Source organism: Sinocyclocheilus grahami, unplaced genomic scaffold (assembly GCF_001515645.1).
Source record: "Sinocyclocheilus grahami isolate Dianchi unplaced genomic scaffold, SAMN03320097.WGS_v1.1 scaffold283.1, whole genome shotgun sequence".
NCBI classification, from domain to species: Eukaryota; Metazoa; Chordata; class Actinopteri; order Cypriniformes; family Cyprinidae; genus Sinocyclocheilus; species Sinocyclocheilus grahami.
The window spans coordinates 982,805-999,724 of NW_015505462.1; the positions used below are offsets into that span (position 1 = coordinate 982,805).

The following is a 16,920-nucleotide window of genomic DNA, read 5'->3' on the forward strand; positions in this document are numbered from 1 at the left end:
TTCATTAAAAAAAGACAAAAATGTCCTTTTAAAAAAAATAACTGAAAGACTAGTATATCGTTAAACAAATAATACATTACATAAATGCAAATCTAATTATTATGGTATAATCATATTGTAGATATGTAAAGTTTGAGCTCTTATTTTGAACAGTCCTATCCGTCGGTCCTGCCGGATATCGGAGTCACACCTCTGGAATACAACATTCAAAAACAAGTTGGAAATGGAAGGAAAAACTTTGGAAGTAGGAAGGAGGACACAATAATATCTAGACTCCGTATCGGTCACACAGCTCTTAATCAATCATTATTTATTATTGGTAAACATGAATCAGGTAATTGCAATAATTGTGGTATACCAGACTGTGGAACATATCCTATTACATTGTGAAGCATATGAAAGAGAAAGAATGCGATTAATAGAAGAATTAAGTTTGTTGAATATTGAAAGAATTACAATTAAGACAATACTTGAGTATGCTTCAGCACAGTATAAAGTCTATAATGCAATTATTAATTATTTGAAAGCAATAGGTTTAATAAATAGAATTTGAAGATCACATAATGAAGTATATAAAATAATTGTATACTTTTGTAATACTCCTTTGGTCAAACTAAAGGTTATTAGAATTTTTTTTTTTTTTTATATATATATATATATATATATGCTGTCACCAATATTCGTCATGCTCCACACTCCAGTCCAGTAGGTGGCGGAAATGCACCTTTTAAGTGGGTTTGCCAACCGCCATTAAAAAGAAAAGAAGAAGAAGTCACACCTCTGGAAGTTTTGGATCGTCGCGGGTTTATGAAGGATGGCTGTGCAAACTGAGAGAGGAGTCCCGCTCAGCGCGGTATGCATGTTTAACCTACTTCTTTTGCTGACATGTGTAATTAACGCGTGGTAGTAGACACCATGCTAATGATAATAGATATATTGAAAAGTTTATACGTAATAACTTCTCGCACTGTTAGCATGCCATTGACAGGCTGACGAAATATGTCATCTTAAATAATGTATGTGTTTGCTGTTAACAAAGAACAACATATATTTTCACAATGTGTGGAAAACAGTATGTGATTGTTTAATGTCGTGATCATGTATGTGTTCGTCGTCCTATCAGAAAGGCTAAAAAATCGGATATTACTTTTAGTTTCGTTTCTCTGTTGAATGAGTTTGAATCCAGTTATGTATTCGTTCCGCTTTAAAGATGCGACGCACGATTGTTTTAAACTTTGTGCGCTAATAGTCCTTCGCACCTATGTGACTCTTATTTAATGTAAATCTTATAAAGAATGTGCTATTCTTCAAACTTTCTGTTGGAGTAGTCCAGTATTCTGTGTAAATTAATCTTTACGTTCTGTGTAAATGATCCTTTATGTAGTGAAAGAAATTTAACACACCCTTGAAAATGAACATTAAAATGCAGACTTTGTTAAGAGCCTGGTCCACTTTAGAAATCTGGAATTGGACATTCTAATCAAAAGTAGAAATAGGGATGTGCAACATATCAACACTTACCAATAACCTCTGAGTTCCCGGTAGGCCTCTCATAAAAAGTGTATGCATTTTATATCAGTAAAAATGGTATCTATAGAAAAAGAAGAAAAAGTAAAAGATTTTACTTCTCTAGTGCTACTGTCTATTTATGTTGCTTTTTTAAAATTGCTGACATGTGTAATTAACGCGTGGTAGTAGACACCATGCTAATAAACCATGCTAATGATAATAGATATATTGAAAAGTTTATACGTAATAACTTCTCGCACTGTTAGCATGCCATTGACAGGCTGACGAAATATGTCATCTTAAATAATGTATGTGTTTGCTGTTAACAAAGAACAACATGTATTTTCACAATGTGTGGAAAACAGTATGTGATTGTTTAATGTCGTGATCATGTATGTGTTCGTCGTCCTATCAGAAAGGCTAAAAAATCGGATATTACTTTTAGTTTCGTTTCTCTGTTGAATGAGTTTGAATCCAGTTATGTATTCGTTCCGCTTTAAAGATGCGACGCACGATTGTTTTAAACTTTGTGCGCTAATAGTCCTTCGCACCTATGTGACTCTTATTTAATGTAAATCTTATAAAGAATGTGCTATTCTTCAAACTTTCTGTTGGAGTAGTCCAGTATTCTGTGTAAATTAATCTTTACGTTCTGTGTAAATGATCCTTTATGTAGTGAAAGAAATTTAACACACCCTTGAAAATGAACATTAAAATGCAGACTTTGTTAAGAGCCTGGTCCACTTTAGAAATCTGGAATTGGACATTCTAATCAAAAGTAGAAATAGGGATGTGCAACATATCAACACTTACCAATAACCTCTGAGTTCCCGGTAGGCCTCTCATAAAAAGTGTATGCATTTTATATCAGTAAAAATGGTATCTATAGAAAAAGAAGAAAAAGTAAAAGATTTTACTTCTCTAGTGCTACTGTCTATTTATGTTGCTTTTTTAAAAAACAGCTTTGAACAAGTCTCTTCGAAATGTTATATGATTTTTTTATGAAGTGTTTTAAGGAAAGATCCCGATTAAATAAATACCCTCATCAAATGTATGATAATAACTAATTAAATAAAACGTAGGTTCTTTTCAAACTCCAAACTAAAGAATTTTAAATGAAGCCAAAATGGGGGACAAACAAATAATGCCTGTTACACTTACATTCAAACCTGCAAACCGATAATATGAAGAAAACATTATATGTCAGATGGCGAGAACCACAGCTTTATAAAACAATGCATAGTTTCTTCAAATATATTTTTAGGGTTTTACTTATAAATTATCCTGTGTCTTTGATCCTTTTATAGCTTAATCCAAAGTTCCTTCACACCAACTCCACCAGCCACACCTGGCCCTTCAGTGCGATTGCAGAGCTGATAGGTAAGCGAACTCTTTTGATATCGCTGTTTGGAACAATGGATGTGTGCCCTCAAGTGTTAGATTACTATGGATTAGATTACTCCCCACGTAAAACATATCCCTGTCTATATTTCCAGTGCCTGATGACATTTAGTACTGTGTGTAATAAATGATGTGAGTAATTTTATTGCATCCCATGTATTGCTCAAAGACAGCTAGCCAGGGACAAGTAAGGAAATAAAAGACCTATATGTTGCATTAGTGTTCAGGGCTACCTCAGTAGAGAGCCACTCAAACTCAGATAAATATGTGTAATCTGATAATATTTTAAATGTATATGTTCTGCCTTAGACAATGCTTACGACCCAGATGTGAGTGCCAAACAGTTTTGGATTGATAAGACAGCAGTCAGAGGTCAAGACTGTCTGATTTTCATGGATAATGGAGCAGGAATGGATTATGATAAGATGTACAAAATGCTCAGGTGGGTAAGAACAATAAGTTGACAAACATACATTTGTGTTACATGATCCCCTAATAAATCATTATAATATGTTGATTTGGAACTCAAGAAACCTTTCTTATTTTAATTGTTGATTGTTAATTAAGTGTGGAAATCTTTGATGAACAGAAAGTTTGAAGAACAGCATTTATTAAAAAAAAAAAAAAAGAATGCTTTTGAAACATTATAAATGTGTTTTGTGAATATATATATATATACTAACCGTTGTTCAGTAAGATTTTTACATTTTTTAAGTCTCTTGCTGCATTTATTTGATAAAAAATACAGTAAAAATATTATAATTCCTTCAGAAATCATTCTCATTATCAGTTTTGCTGCATGTTATTTTTGTGGGAACGGTAATACATTTTTCAGGATTCTTTGATGAAAAGAAAGTTCAAAAGAACAGCATTTATTTAAAATAGAATTTTTTGTTTTGTCAAAGTTACTCAAGAAACCTTTCTTATTTTAATTGTTGATTGTTAATTAAGTGTGGAAATCTTTGATGAACAGAAAGTTTGAAGAACAGCATTTATAAAAAAAATTTAAAAAAAGAATGCTTTTGAAACATTATAAATGTGTTTTGTGAATATATATATATACTAACCGTTGTTCAGTAAGATTTTTACATTTTTTAAGTCTCTTGCTGCATTTATTTGATAAAAAATACAGTAAAAATATTATAATTCCTTCAGAAATCATTCTCATTATCAGTTTTGCTGCATGTTATTTTTGTGGGAACGGTAATACATTTTTCAGGATTCTTTGATGAAAAGAAAGTTCAAAAGAACAGCATTTATTTAAAATAGAATTTTTTGTTTTGTCAAAGTAAAATCTTTACTGTCACTTTTGATCAATTTAGGGCATCCTTTCTGAATAAAGGTATTCATTTATTTTGAAAACATTTTAATATATAATATATTGTGTTCCTCTCCCTTTCAGTTTTGGGTTCAGTGACAAGGAGACTATAAACGGCCATGTCCCTGTGGGCCTCTACGGCAATGGATTTAAGTCTGGTTCCATGCGCTTAGGTAAAGACACTATTGTGTTTTCCAAGAATGGAGAGTCCATGTGTGTGGGCCTTCTGTCCCAGACGTATCTTCAGGAGATGCACGCAGAGAATGTCGTGGTGCCTATTGTCTCATTTAAACGCATCGGCCAGGCATATATCCTTACCTTCCAAATAAGCAAAGACAAGTGGAGACCTAAATGGATGGACTACAAATATTTGGCATGATATAAAGAGATGAAGAGGGTATTAGAGAGATGACATTACATATATTAGGAGTCCAGTGACTGATGTCTCTTATAGTTGTGTCAGTTTTGGGAATAAGTTGTATTAGTTGTTTTTAGGTAAAAGTTTCACCACATATTTATGTTCTCAAATTGATGTCTTTATCCTTGACCTTTCCTCTCACTCCGACCCGAGTCACAACACGCAACAAGTCTTCAAGATATCCTGCGCTACTCTCTGTTCCAGACGGAGGAAGAGCTGCTCTGTGAGCTCAATGCCATCAATGCACTCTATGACACTGAATCCACAGGAACACGAATCATCATCTGGAACCTCCGCAAGTGAGCATGAAAAGATCATTCTAATGTAGTTTAGAGCAGTGTTTGGTACTGCTAGTGTCATACTCTTGAGCTACCAGGCCCAGGAATGCATAGATGACATGTTTTTTTTCTGCTACAGAACATCCACAGACAAATCTGAGTTTGACTTTGACACGGACCGCTATGACATCCAGATTCCATCTGAAGTATATGAGAGTGAAAAGGAGAAATACAAGCAGCAGTCTCGTGTATTTCAGTCAAGCCCAGAGAGCGACTTCTCTCTGCGGGTGAGTAATTCACCCTCCTGTGTTGAGAAGGTCTAACACAATACAGTGTACATAATGTATGACAGATATCACTTCATTATGCATTACAGTTTAAAGAACATAACAGTAATATGAGTCTGTATGCATGTTACCTTTTTGTAGGCGTACTGTAGCATCCTATACTTGAAGCCCAGAATGCAGATTATCATTCGTGGACAGAAAGTGAAAACCCAGCTGATCTCTAAAAGCCTGGCGCACATTGCCAAGGATAAATACAAACCCAACTTTCTAAATGTATCCACATAATCACAAAGGAGCGAGCTGTAATTTCCTGTTTCCCAAAGAAAGCCTTATACATTGTGATAACTATTGTAAATTTTGTTAGTGGAAAATTACGTTTTAAAATTAAGGTGTTAAGTTATAAAGAAAGACAGAAGAATTAGTTTTTTGAACATGAAAGCATTTTGACATAAACCCAGGTGTTCATTTTATGAATTTATGGCTCAAAATATTATAATTACAAAAAAACACCCAGTGACACAATCAGATAATTAAACTAATTTCTCGGCAGAATACAGGCCTAAATTGGCCAACCAACTCAATTAATAAATACATAGTGAGTTTTCCTTAAGTAATTTCTTCTCAGAGAGAAAGCATTACTATCACATTTGGCTACAACACCAAGACCAAAGAACATTACGGAGTCATGATGTACCATAAAAACAGGCTCATCAAAGCCTATGAACGTGTTGGATGTCAAAACAAGGTGATTATTTAAATTTGGAATCAATTAATTCTTTAATTTATGTATTTATTTATTTATTTTTGTCAAAACACCCCCTCTGCCACTTTCTTTAATGTAAGTAATGTTTTATAGTTTATTACTTTTACTATTTAGAGTATCTGAATGCAATTTCAATCTTGATTTTGCCTTAGGCAAATGAAAAAGGAGTGGGAGTCATTGCAGTGATAGAGTGCAACTTCCTCAAGCCAACACACAACAAGCAGGACTTTGACTACTCAGAAGAGTACAGGTGAGCGTGATACTGTACAGGTGGATTGTAACGTAAGTGTAGAATATTGTAAGTTTAAGTTTAGAATTACAGGGGTGTCAAACTCCGCTCCTGGAGGACCACTGACATGCAGAGGTTAGTTCAAACCCTAATTAAACACACCTGATCCAGCTAATATTGTGTTGTGTTTGAAAGTGCCCCCTATGCCCACTGTGGTTTCAGACATCACTACAAATGGCTGTCCCTTCAAATAGTGCCGTATTTAAGGGTATAGGGGGCGATTTCAAACACAGCCTAGAGTGCTAGAAACCCAGGCATGTGTGTTGGAGTTGGTTGATGCTACAATCTGCAGTGGACCTCCAGAAGTTAGTGTGTGTGTATATATATATATATATATATATACTGTCCAGACCAAATATATACATGTTAACTGTATAACAAGTACATGTTAAATGCTAACTGTATAACAAGTATTTGCGTTTAAATAGTTTTGTCTAATTATGAATATTTTATTTTGTGAGAACATTTGCTATTCATCAGCGTTTGATTTTTGATGAGGCAGGCAGTGTTACAAACAATTCAGGTAATTACATGAATTGCCCGAACCCTTAAGTTAAGTTCTGTTCTCATACTGGACTAACTAATTGAACAAGCTTTTCTGTTTGATTTAGTAATAACTAATTTTACAAGTTTTCAGGAGCAAATTTTGTTTTCTAACACAGGAAATCAATAATATACCAGTCTAAGCTGTTTATTTTTGTTCACGCAGGAGAACTATGAACACTTTGGGTGTGAAACTGGAAGAGTATTGGAAAGCGATCCGCCATAAGAAGGGATCAAACACTGCATTACCTATAGAGGATATCCCGTTAGTATACACTCACATACACCTTCAAAACATTTCATAGCCAGTTTATTCATCACATTTCCATATATAACCCTTGTTCCTTGTTTAACGTAAAGGAAGCGTCCTGATCAGAACTGGGTTGAGTGTGATGGCTGTATGAAATGGAGGAAACTTCCAGATGGCATTGACATGAATAAGCTCCCTGAAAAATGGTTCTGTCGATTGAATCCAGACCCCCTGTTCAGGTTTGTTTAATCAGACTTTTCATTGTATAGCTTTTAAAATGTTTAACTTCTAGCAGGACTCAAGCAAAAAGTTCCTAGGAGAATCGTATAAATATTTTACAGTTTGGCATATTTTTGTGCTTTTGCATTATCCATTAATATTGTCCAAAAAGTATACCTCTGCAAACCTTTGACAATGAAACGACAAAACCAATGAATTGCTTATCGAATTGAAATCATATTAGAAATATTAAAGTAATAATGAACAATGAAATTCAGTGTACTTGAGCAACAATTCATCAGAAGACACATAAATATTACATTAAATAACTGATAAAAAAAAGATACAACAGTTTTTATATCTACATAACTGTAGTATATTACAGTTATATTTAATTAGTCATAATTACAACCCCAATTCCAGAAAAGTTGGGACGTTTTGTAAAATGCAATAACATCAAGAATCTGTGATTTGTACATTTTCTTTAACTTTTATATAATTGACAAAAGTACAGAGAAAAGATTTCCAAAGTTGTCACTGACCAACTTAAATGTATTTTTGTAAATATAAACAAAGTTTGATTTTTGATGACTGCAACACACTCCAAAAAAGTTGGGACAGAGGCAAAATAAACGTGAAAAGGTTATAGAATATTCAAATTAAACTGCTTTGAAACAGTTCACAGTAAGCATGTGAACTGGTAATAGGTGGGGGTATCATGTTTGGGTATAAAAGGAGCATCTCAGTCTTTGGAAGCAAAGCTGGATCATGGCTCATCACTTCGTGCCAAATTTCATGAGAGAAGTGTCAAACAAATCAAAAATCTAATTTCTCAATGCAAAATCGCAAAGAATTTAGGTCTTTCACCAACTACCATACATAATATTGTGAAAAGATTCAGGGAATCCAGAGAAATCTCAGTCTATCGAGGGCATGGCAGGACATCTCAGTTGAATGTGCATGAGTCATGACCTTTGAGCCCTCAGATGGCACTGCATAAGAAACCGTCAGCCTTTCCCTTTTCCAACAAAACAACCTGTGACCGTCTTACTTTTTTTTTCCTCGTTGTTTACTGTACATCTTTGAACAGACATTTGGACAGATTTACTAACAGCTTGCACCAGCGCAAACCATCTTTTGGCGTTAAAATAGTACTGTCAGAATTTACCAAAGACACGCAGTGAAAAGGCATGGACAGTTATTTTTGCGCCTAACCTTATTGAATATGCATTTGTAGGAGTTTCCCTTTTAGACGCAAAATTTATGGGAGGAGAGTGTAAAAGTGAAACGTTTGCACTCATCAAATTACTGGTATTTGCTCCATTAATGCTCCAAAAAAGCATGTCTTAAAGCAGACACTAATTTGCGCTGCTCTTGCTAGATTGTGTTGGTCATTATGGAAATTATTTGGCTGCGTCTGTATTCTTTAATTTGCACATTATCAGTAAATCACCTGCAGAAATGTCCACTCCCATTAGCGTGTTTTTTTTTATTTTTTGGAATTGCACTCTCATGCTAATTTGCCCTGTTTAGTAAATCAGGCACATAATGTGTGAAAACACAGAAATGAATTTCAATGCATTTGAGCAATGTATCATTTGTCTAAACATGCAGTGAAGATTAGATATCAGTGATATTTATCAACAAATGTAATTTGTGTGTGTGTGTGTGTGTGTGTGCACGCACATGAAAATCTCTAAACATGTAGCTCAAACAGCTGTTCTTTCTACATCCAGGCGATGTGACCAACAAGAAGAAGCTGAAGATTCTGAAGATGAAACTACAGACTGCCTGAAAACATACAAACAGCAGTGAGTGGAAAAAATTTTACATCTATTTATTTATTTTGTTATCTGACTATGAATGAATAGACTCATTGTATTACCCAAGATATTAATAAGATAAGCCAGTGATTTGTTCAAAAAATGTATCTGATATACCAGGTGTCCAGAGGTGATATAGTCTGATACTGATGTGCTTTATGTTGCCACAGTGAGAGAAACCTCAAAAAACAGCAGGAACAGAGAAGAACTCAGGTAATACTGGATTTCTCCATCCAGTGGTGGTGTGTTTGTTGCATACTCATCTTTCCCATTTTGTTTATTATTATTATTATTATTAATTTAATTGGGGATTAGATGGAAGAAATCATGTTGAGGCAGGAACAGCAGAAAAAGGCAGCGCTGCTTCAACAGAATGAGGATCTGAAAAAGAAAGTTGACCGTGTCCGTCAATTCTATCAAAAAGTAAGTTTTATTTATTTATTTTTTTAACAATGCATAGTTAAGTAATTATAAATTCACAGAATATATTTAAGTCTTCCTTTTTGTTTCCATAGGCCCCTTCCTCACCCAGATCACCTATGGCCTCTTTGACATCGATGAGCCATTCACAGTCTGTGAATAATTCAATGCCCCATTCACAGTCTGGTGAGGCTAAATTTTGTGTGCATTTGTTTTTGATACAGAACCTAGATTATTTTATTAACATTTTGTGTTTCGACAGCTTCTAGCCCCTCAGACAGCATGCCAGTGATTTCAAATGTCATGTCCCTCTCCACTCCTAAAAGGTATATCATTCTCATTCTTTCTTTCTCTCTTTTTACGCCTGTATTTCTATTAATTCTCTCTTAATTCTGTTTTTGCAACATAATTTTGAAACCAAGCTAAACTTTTTTGTTTTACAGAACAAAAAGAAGTCTAGGATTATCCCAGAGCCAAAATGTAAAAAGAGCAAGAACATTAAATGACTACTGTAGCAACACTCCAGATAGTCCATCAACATCCACAGCTACATCAGATGCCATAAACTCACCTTTGGGGATTGAGGACTATAATGGAAATAAAGTTGTAGAGAGCAGTGTCAATGATGACGTTGTTATCGATGAAACCCACAGCACGCCAAGACCCAAAACCTTTGACCTTTCTAAGGTGAAGACAGAAGAAAAGCCCAGTGATGATGCAGCAGGATTATATATGGAGTGCAGTGATCACGCTTCCATGAAAACTGAAACTGAAGACACCGGAAAGGAAACAATGGAAGCATCAACTTCCAGTGGCCAAACAAGCACATCAACCCAAACAGAACGTTTGACTGTAAAGGCAGAGGAAGACCAGCAGATAAGAAATGAAGAAGGTGAGATCAAGAAAGAAGAGATTGAGAATGATGCAAGAATAATGGAACAGAGCACTAATGAGGTGGAAAGCAGGATAAGTAACAATACAGAAATAATCAAAGGCCCCATGGAGGTTGAGAGATGTAGTAGTGTAGAAGATGTTAGGCTAAATCTCACAAAACTAGAGGAGATACCTAAGGAGAATAAGATCAGTTTTGAACAACATGCAAAGTCAGATGTAGAAAACCAGGAAGGTATGACATCAACAACTTCCAAGACCTCACTTTTTTCTGACATAGACATTATGCCAACCCATGAAGCACAGAAGCAACAGGATAACCTGCTAGATCTCCTGGAGGCCACAGCCCGGGAGAGAGATGAATTAAGAGAGCAATTTCAGAAGAAAGAAATCAAACTCTTGAAACTCACCATGAACTGCAGCCATCAGAGCATCCAGACAGATCCATCAGAGGAACAAAACTATAAGACTCTCTACTTACAGGCCACCCAGTGCATCGGAGAGCTTACGCAAGAAAGGGATGAGCTAAAAAGGAAACAGGAGGTGTTGCAAATCAAAGCTGAAAAAGAGGCACAGGATGAGGTGTGTCGTGACCGGTTGAAAGCTAAGGAGGAGGAACACTCATCAACAACGAGCGTTTGTGAAAATGTAGATGATGAAATGGCTCTTCAAGTGGACCTTCTCCTAAGAGAGCTGGACAAGCGCAACACCGAATGCAATGAACTGAGAAATAAGGTGAGAACCTACCTGATATCTTTGACTCTCTAAATTCTTGTAACTAATAAGAAATGACAGGAGTCCCTGCTGAAAAAACCAGCATGAATTTCCAGCCTGCTTAGTACAGGTTTGATGCTGTTCAAGGTGAGTTTGCCAACAAAAATTCTGTCATCATTTACTCACTCTCATGATGTTCCATATCTGTATGATTTCTGCAGTACCAGTAGTACCAACTCAAATCTGTACCCGATCAGTCACCTGCTTTCAAGCGCTCCTGTGTTTTTGTGTGCGCGCTCTGGTTTCACATTACAAAACCAAAAGTTTCTATTTACAATGTGTTATTGCAGCGTTGAGAATTGTAGCCAATCACAGGCATCTCTGTTGAAAGCAATGGCCAGTCAGAGGTGTTGTTTACTGTAGGTCAGTCAAAATCTTCTCTGAACTAATTTTTGTTTTCACAAGTTTACGGAGTTCTACATGCTCACAGATCTTCCTATTATAATGAGAAAAAAAGCATACACACTGTGTAAATAAGAGATTTATTATGTAGTTAGTTATTGTTCATATCCATAGACTGTATAAAAATGTAAACCAATGAAATCAGTCGTATGTACAGACTCAATGGCAGCCTTACAAAGTTTAGAAAGCGTTTTTTCAGTTAGAGAAGATCTAATCATAGAAATTAGACATACGCTATTAAACATTAGAAACCTTTGAATTGAAGTTCATTTTTGGGGGGTTCCAGCACATATTGGAATCAGAGGTAATGAAAAAGCTAATAAGATAACAAAGAAGCACTGGAAAAAGAGGAGGTAGAAATGAATATTTCAATGGGGAAAGGAGAGGCTAAAGCTAAGATTAAATGTGAAATAATGCAAATATGGCAATAAGAATGGGAGTCTGAATCTAAAGATAAATTCTATCTCACAAACCAAGTAAACGTAGGAGGAAAAAGGATAACTATGGCAAACAGGAGAGAAGAAGCGGTATATTCAAGATTGAGACTAGGTCATACTGGACTGAATGACACATTGCAGATAGTAAGGAAGAGTAATGAATTATGCACAAGATGTCAAACTAAGATGTAGAACATTATTTAGATGCATTAAATACCATGAATACAGACAGAAATGGCAGAAGAGAATGAAATTTAAGATATTCTTAGGGAACAAGGGATGGAAAGAAATGTGACTCAAAGCTTTGTTTATATTCCTTAAAAATTCAAGATTAATAAGAAGAATCTAGGATTTTTCTTTTTTTTTGATTAAGTAAAGTTTCTTCCACCAAGTTCCTCTACACACTTCTGTACAGTAGATGGTAGTATGCAATAATTTCAAGTTCCAAATGCCAGATAAGAAGAAGGGAGCTTTTGCGTGAGTGAGCTCGGTCAGTTGCGCTTAGGGATGGATACCACTTATTTTGTTTTCGATACGATACCAATATTTTTCAAGGCAGTATCGTCGATATCGATACCGATTCGATACATCTGAACTAAACTTTTAAATTATGAAATGTATTAAATTATTAAATTACTAAGAGTAAAATGGGTAATGATAAGCACTTAACTTTGTTTAAAATGCATTTTAACATTCAATATGCCTTAATTGTAATTTATTAGGTTATATTTTTGTTTACACATGGTTCAAATATGTTTTTTGTTTACACATAACTACGGTCACTTTAGTAAAACCATGGTTCATTTTCATAAGGGACTGCCAGTGACAGGCTGTTGCATGCATAAAATGCATCCTTTTTATTCTGACAGTGTATGATTTCTATTAACATTACAGAATAGAACATGATCAATATTATCTTTCAACGTTCAATTTAAATAACTGTAATTGCACAAACTATGTAGGCTACAATTTCAGTTTGTTTATTGTGAAATAACTCTGTCCTTCTGTCCTCTGATAAGCATTGTTCAGGGCTGCCGTTCCCAAAAGCTTTAATGCTTTCTTATGATACTTTTGGGAAAAGCAGCCCTGTTTGAATGTACTGTCAGAAGTGAGTGCGAGTCATTGCTATGATTGACAGATGAATGGCAACTGAGCTTAGTCCTAATGAAGCTTAGCTTTCATCTTAAAAGTCTTTGTTTTCCACCAGGATCATCATCTTCATGAATGAAAAGTTCATCTTTAAAGTGAATTTTACTGCACAGTTGTAGAGGAGGGGACATCTTTGTCACCTTTTTCACCCAAGATGAGTTTGCATCCTCCTTCGAAATGCATCAAGATATTTTTAATGAAATCTGATAGATTTCTGTTCCTCCATTGAAAGTCACTTCCACCAAAACTTTGACACTTCAAAATGTTAATGATATAGGGTAATTGGGAGCTCAGCTGTACACGCAAGAACAAACCTCATTGGTTCTCGCACATTGAGCATGTGTTAAGCAAATATCTGTTTACCATATTTTATTTTCTCTATGAATGTATATATGTGAATATAAGCCTAAAGTGAATCTGTTCATCATATAAAGTGATTTTGTCTCATCAAAAGACTTAGATTCAACTGCTCAGTTCTACAATCTCTTAATGAACATTTTGAAACATCAAATTTTTGGTTGCATGGACTGTCAATAGAGGGACAGAAATATATTACTTTGTATTTTGAATATGAACAAATGTCTTTGAAATGACACGAGGGTGAGTAAATAATGACAGATATTTCATTTTTGGGTGAACTAACCATTATGCTAGTGAAGCTGACTGACCATGAAAGCCTTGCTGGTTTAGATATAACAGTCTCCTAGTCCACAAAAGCTAGATTTTTCTGCCATTATGTGATCGTTCAGGATTCAATTGTTTTTCTTTTTTCCTTTCTTTCATTCTTTACCCCCCGCAAACTGTATACTCAAAGTTGGACAGCTTGGAGCAGGAGAAAGCTCAATGTGAACAGTTGCAGAAGGAAGTAGAAGAGCTGAGGAAACAGAAAGAGGAGTGGAGCAATGCAAGAGAGCAAGAGACTGGTAACACCAGTTTAGAACAAACATGCAGCACAAATACAGCTGCAAACCTTGTGAATGGGTCCAAAATGGAAGGAGAGAGCAATGAAAGACCTGTGGAGGGAGAGAACGCAGTGACACCGGCCAAGTAAGAGCCTTGTTGACTTGTTTCAAATATTTTCAGTGGTATGTGGCATTTCTGTACATGCTCACTAGGGCTACGTTCACACAATCCAATTTTTTTTTGCTCACACGTGACTCGGATCTGTTTTTGTCATGACAGTGTGAACGGCACAAACCGCATGGAATCTGATATTTCAATTCCGATTTGTGCCACTTCCATATGTGGTACTAAATCGACATTCATCATAATTCCGCGCTGACGGGAGACACTTCAAAGATTTTTACATGCCCAAAGTTATCAAGACAGGTGCGAAAGGTAATCAGTGTAATGTGTCAGAACTCATAAGAATTACAGTGACAACTCTATATACAAACAAAACATGAGGGCTCGTATCATAAATGCTTCAAAACTCTGCTGTCTTTTGTCACATCCTTGTCTTTATTTTTCATATTGCCTGCACATAATTTTGCCGGATTCAGCAGCAGATCACACTATAAATAAACACATAATCGCTTACTTTATGTCCTCCGTGTTTACTTCTGTATGACAGCGGTTGCCAAATCCACAGTTTCCCCGCAGAATTAGGCTACTTTTCCTCTGTTGCCGCAAGATGTTTTTCAACTTCGTGGGTTGACGCGACTCCACTAACACAATATTTATCCCCCTGGCCTGAGCATGGTTGTGCTAGCTTTGGACTAGTTTTGTTTATCAATTGGGCGGATTTTGTTGTGTAAACCTGGAAACCCTGTTCGTATCATTCTTTTGCGCATACGGGTCAGTTCAGAACCATGATCTGTTCACTCTGTAAAACTGATATTGGCCACGTTTAAAACAACAATGTGAACAGCTACAGAAACAAATCGGATCTGAGAACAAATCGGAATGGAGCACTAAGGCTCACAGTGTGAACGTAGCCTAGGAGTCACGTTTTGATGCACATATATAAATCTGCTCTCTCTCACTTCGGTCATCAGGTTGAGGGAGCTGAGGTACAGCATTGCCCGTTTATTGGTCACCTTTGTTCCTGCTCTGGACCTTGACCAAGTGAATTATGACTGTGAGGTCATAGATGAGATTTTAAATCAGGTCATACAGGAGATTTCCCCCACTGAGACCACCATTACTTAAAGCCAGTTGCCAAAATATTCAGCCTAGGTTAATATTTTGTGCATGGAGACAAATTGTTCAAATGCTATTTCACTCTGAAAATATTAATCATGCTATTAATTGGTGTTTTATTTACATGTTTTTTCCTGATTAACACTCGCAGTTGTTTGGGCAAGTTTTAAATTCTTTTATATTGTTTCAAGAATAAAGTTTGACCTTTCTGTCACAAAGACTTAAGCTTATAAAGCTTACGAATGTTGTGCCATTTCATGATAGGTTTCTGTAATTTTTCTTATATGCAATTGTGTGGATTTCTGATACACAATACTTTGTATACACAGTTGTGAGTGGATAACAGCAGTAGGAGGTGCTACTCAAATTGTGTACAGTCGTTGCCAAAAGGCAGTGACATAAATTCTGTGTTTTGCAAAGTTTGCTGCTTCAGTATTTGTAGATTATTTTTCCACATGTTTCTATGGTATACTGAAAAACAATGATAAGCATATCATAAGTTTAAAAGGCTTTTATTGGCAAAAAATATGAGTCAATATTTACAGTGCTGACCCTTGTTCTTCATAACCTCTGCAACTCGCTCTGGCATGCTGGATATTAGCTTCTGGGCCAAATCCTGACTGATGGCGATCTATTCTTGCCTTATTATTCCTCGGAGTTGATCACAATTTGTCGGTTTCTGCTTGTCCACTCGCCTTTTGAGGACTGACTACAGGTTCTCTATGGGATTGAGATCCGGGAGTTGCCTGGCCACGGATCCAAAATTTCAATGTAATGATCTTCGAGCCACTTCTTAATCACTCTTGCTTTGTGACATGGTGCTCCATCATGCTGGAAAATGCACGGATCGTCACCAAATTGCTAATGAATCGTTGGAAGAAGTGGCTCTTGCAGGACACTTTGATACCACTCTTTATTCATGGCAGTGTTTTTGGGAAGAATTATGAGAGAGCCCACTCTTGTTTGAAAAGCAACCCCACACATGGATGGTCTTAGGATGCTTCACTGTTGGCACAACACAGGACTCATGGGAGCGTTCACCTTTTCTTCTCCGAACAATAGATTTTCCAGATGTCCTAAACAGTCGGAAGGGAGCTTCATCAGAGAAAATAACTTTTTTTTTTTTTACTTTACATCTTCAAAATGATGAATAAAGAATGTGCGTCATTGTGTTTTTGCTTTTTTTCAGTTTTTATTGAATTTATGAAGGTGATGTAAACTGAATCATTATATGTTCTTTGGGAATTATACAATAATATATTTTATATATGTAACATATAGTTTTATTTTACATTACAAAAGATTTATCATTTTATTAATTTCAACAAATTTACCATCAATACAGATGGTGCATATCTAGTCTTTGGATGCAGATGCTGCATATCTAGTCTTTGGATTTATCCATTGCATACGACACGTTTTCTCACTGACAGGCCCCCAACTCGGAAAATGAGCTTAAAAAGGGTCATATGATGCGATTTCAATTTTTCCTTTCTCTTTGGAGTGTTACAAGCTGATTGTGCATAGATAAGATCCCTGAAGTTGCAAAGAGTAAAGTCTCAAAACCAAAGAGATATTCTTTATAAAAGTTAAGACTCTGCCACGCC

At 35.7% G+C, this 16,920-nt stretch overlaps 1 protein-coding gene across 1 annotated transcript; it reads left to right on the forward strand.

Moving 5' to 3' along the window:
- Positions 1-731: 731 nt before the first annotated feature.
- On the forward strand, positions 732-15,758 carry morc3a (MORC family CW-type zinc finger 3a). The gene is made up of 19 exons (XM_016292265.1): positions 732-853; positions 2,817-2,889; positions 3,220-3,352; positions 4,313-4,536; positions 4,789-4,945; positions 5,064-5,211; positions 5,353-5,484; positions 5,837-5,956; positions 6,127-6,224; positions 6,973-7,071; positions 7,167-7,295; positions 9,012-9,086; positions 9,269-9,311; positions 9,414-9,521; positions 9,614-9,704; positions 9,781-9,844; positions 9,962-11,144; positions 13,986-14,218; positions 15,169-15,758. The coding sequence occupies exons 1-19, from the start codon at positions 815-817 to the stop codon at positions 15,320-15,322; spliced, it is 3,303 nt and encodes a 1,100-aa protein (XP_016147751.1). The 5' UTR covers positions 732-814; the 3' UTR covers positions 15,323-15,758.
- The last annotated feature ends 1,162 nt before the right edge of the window (positions 15,759-16,920 follow it).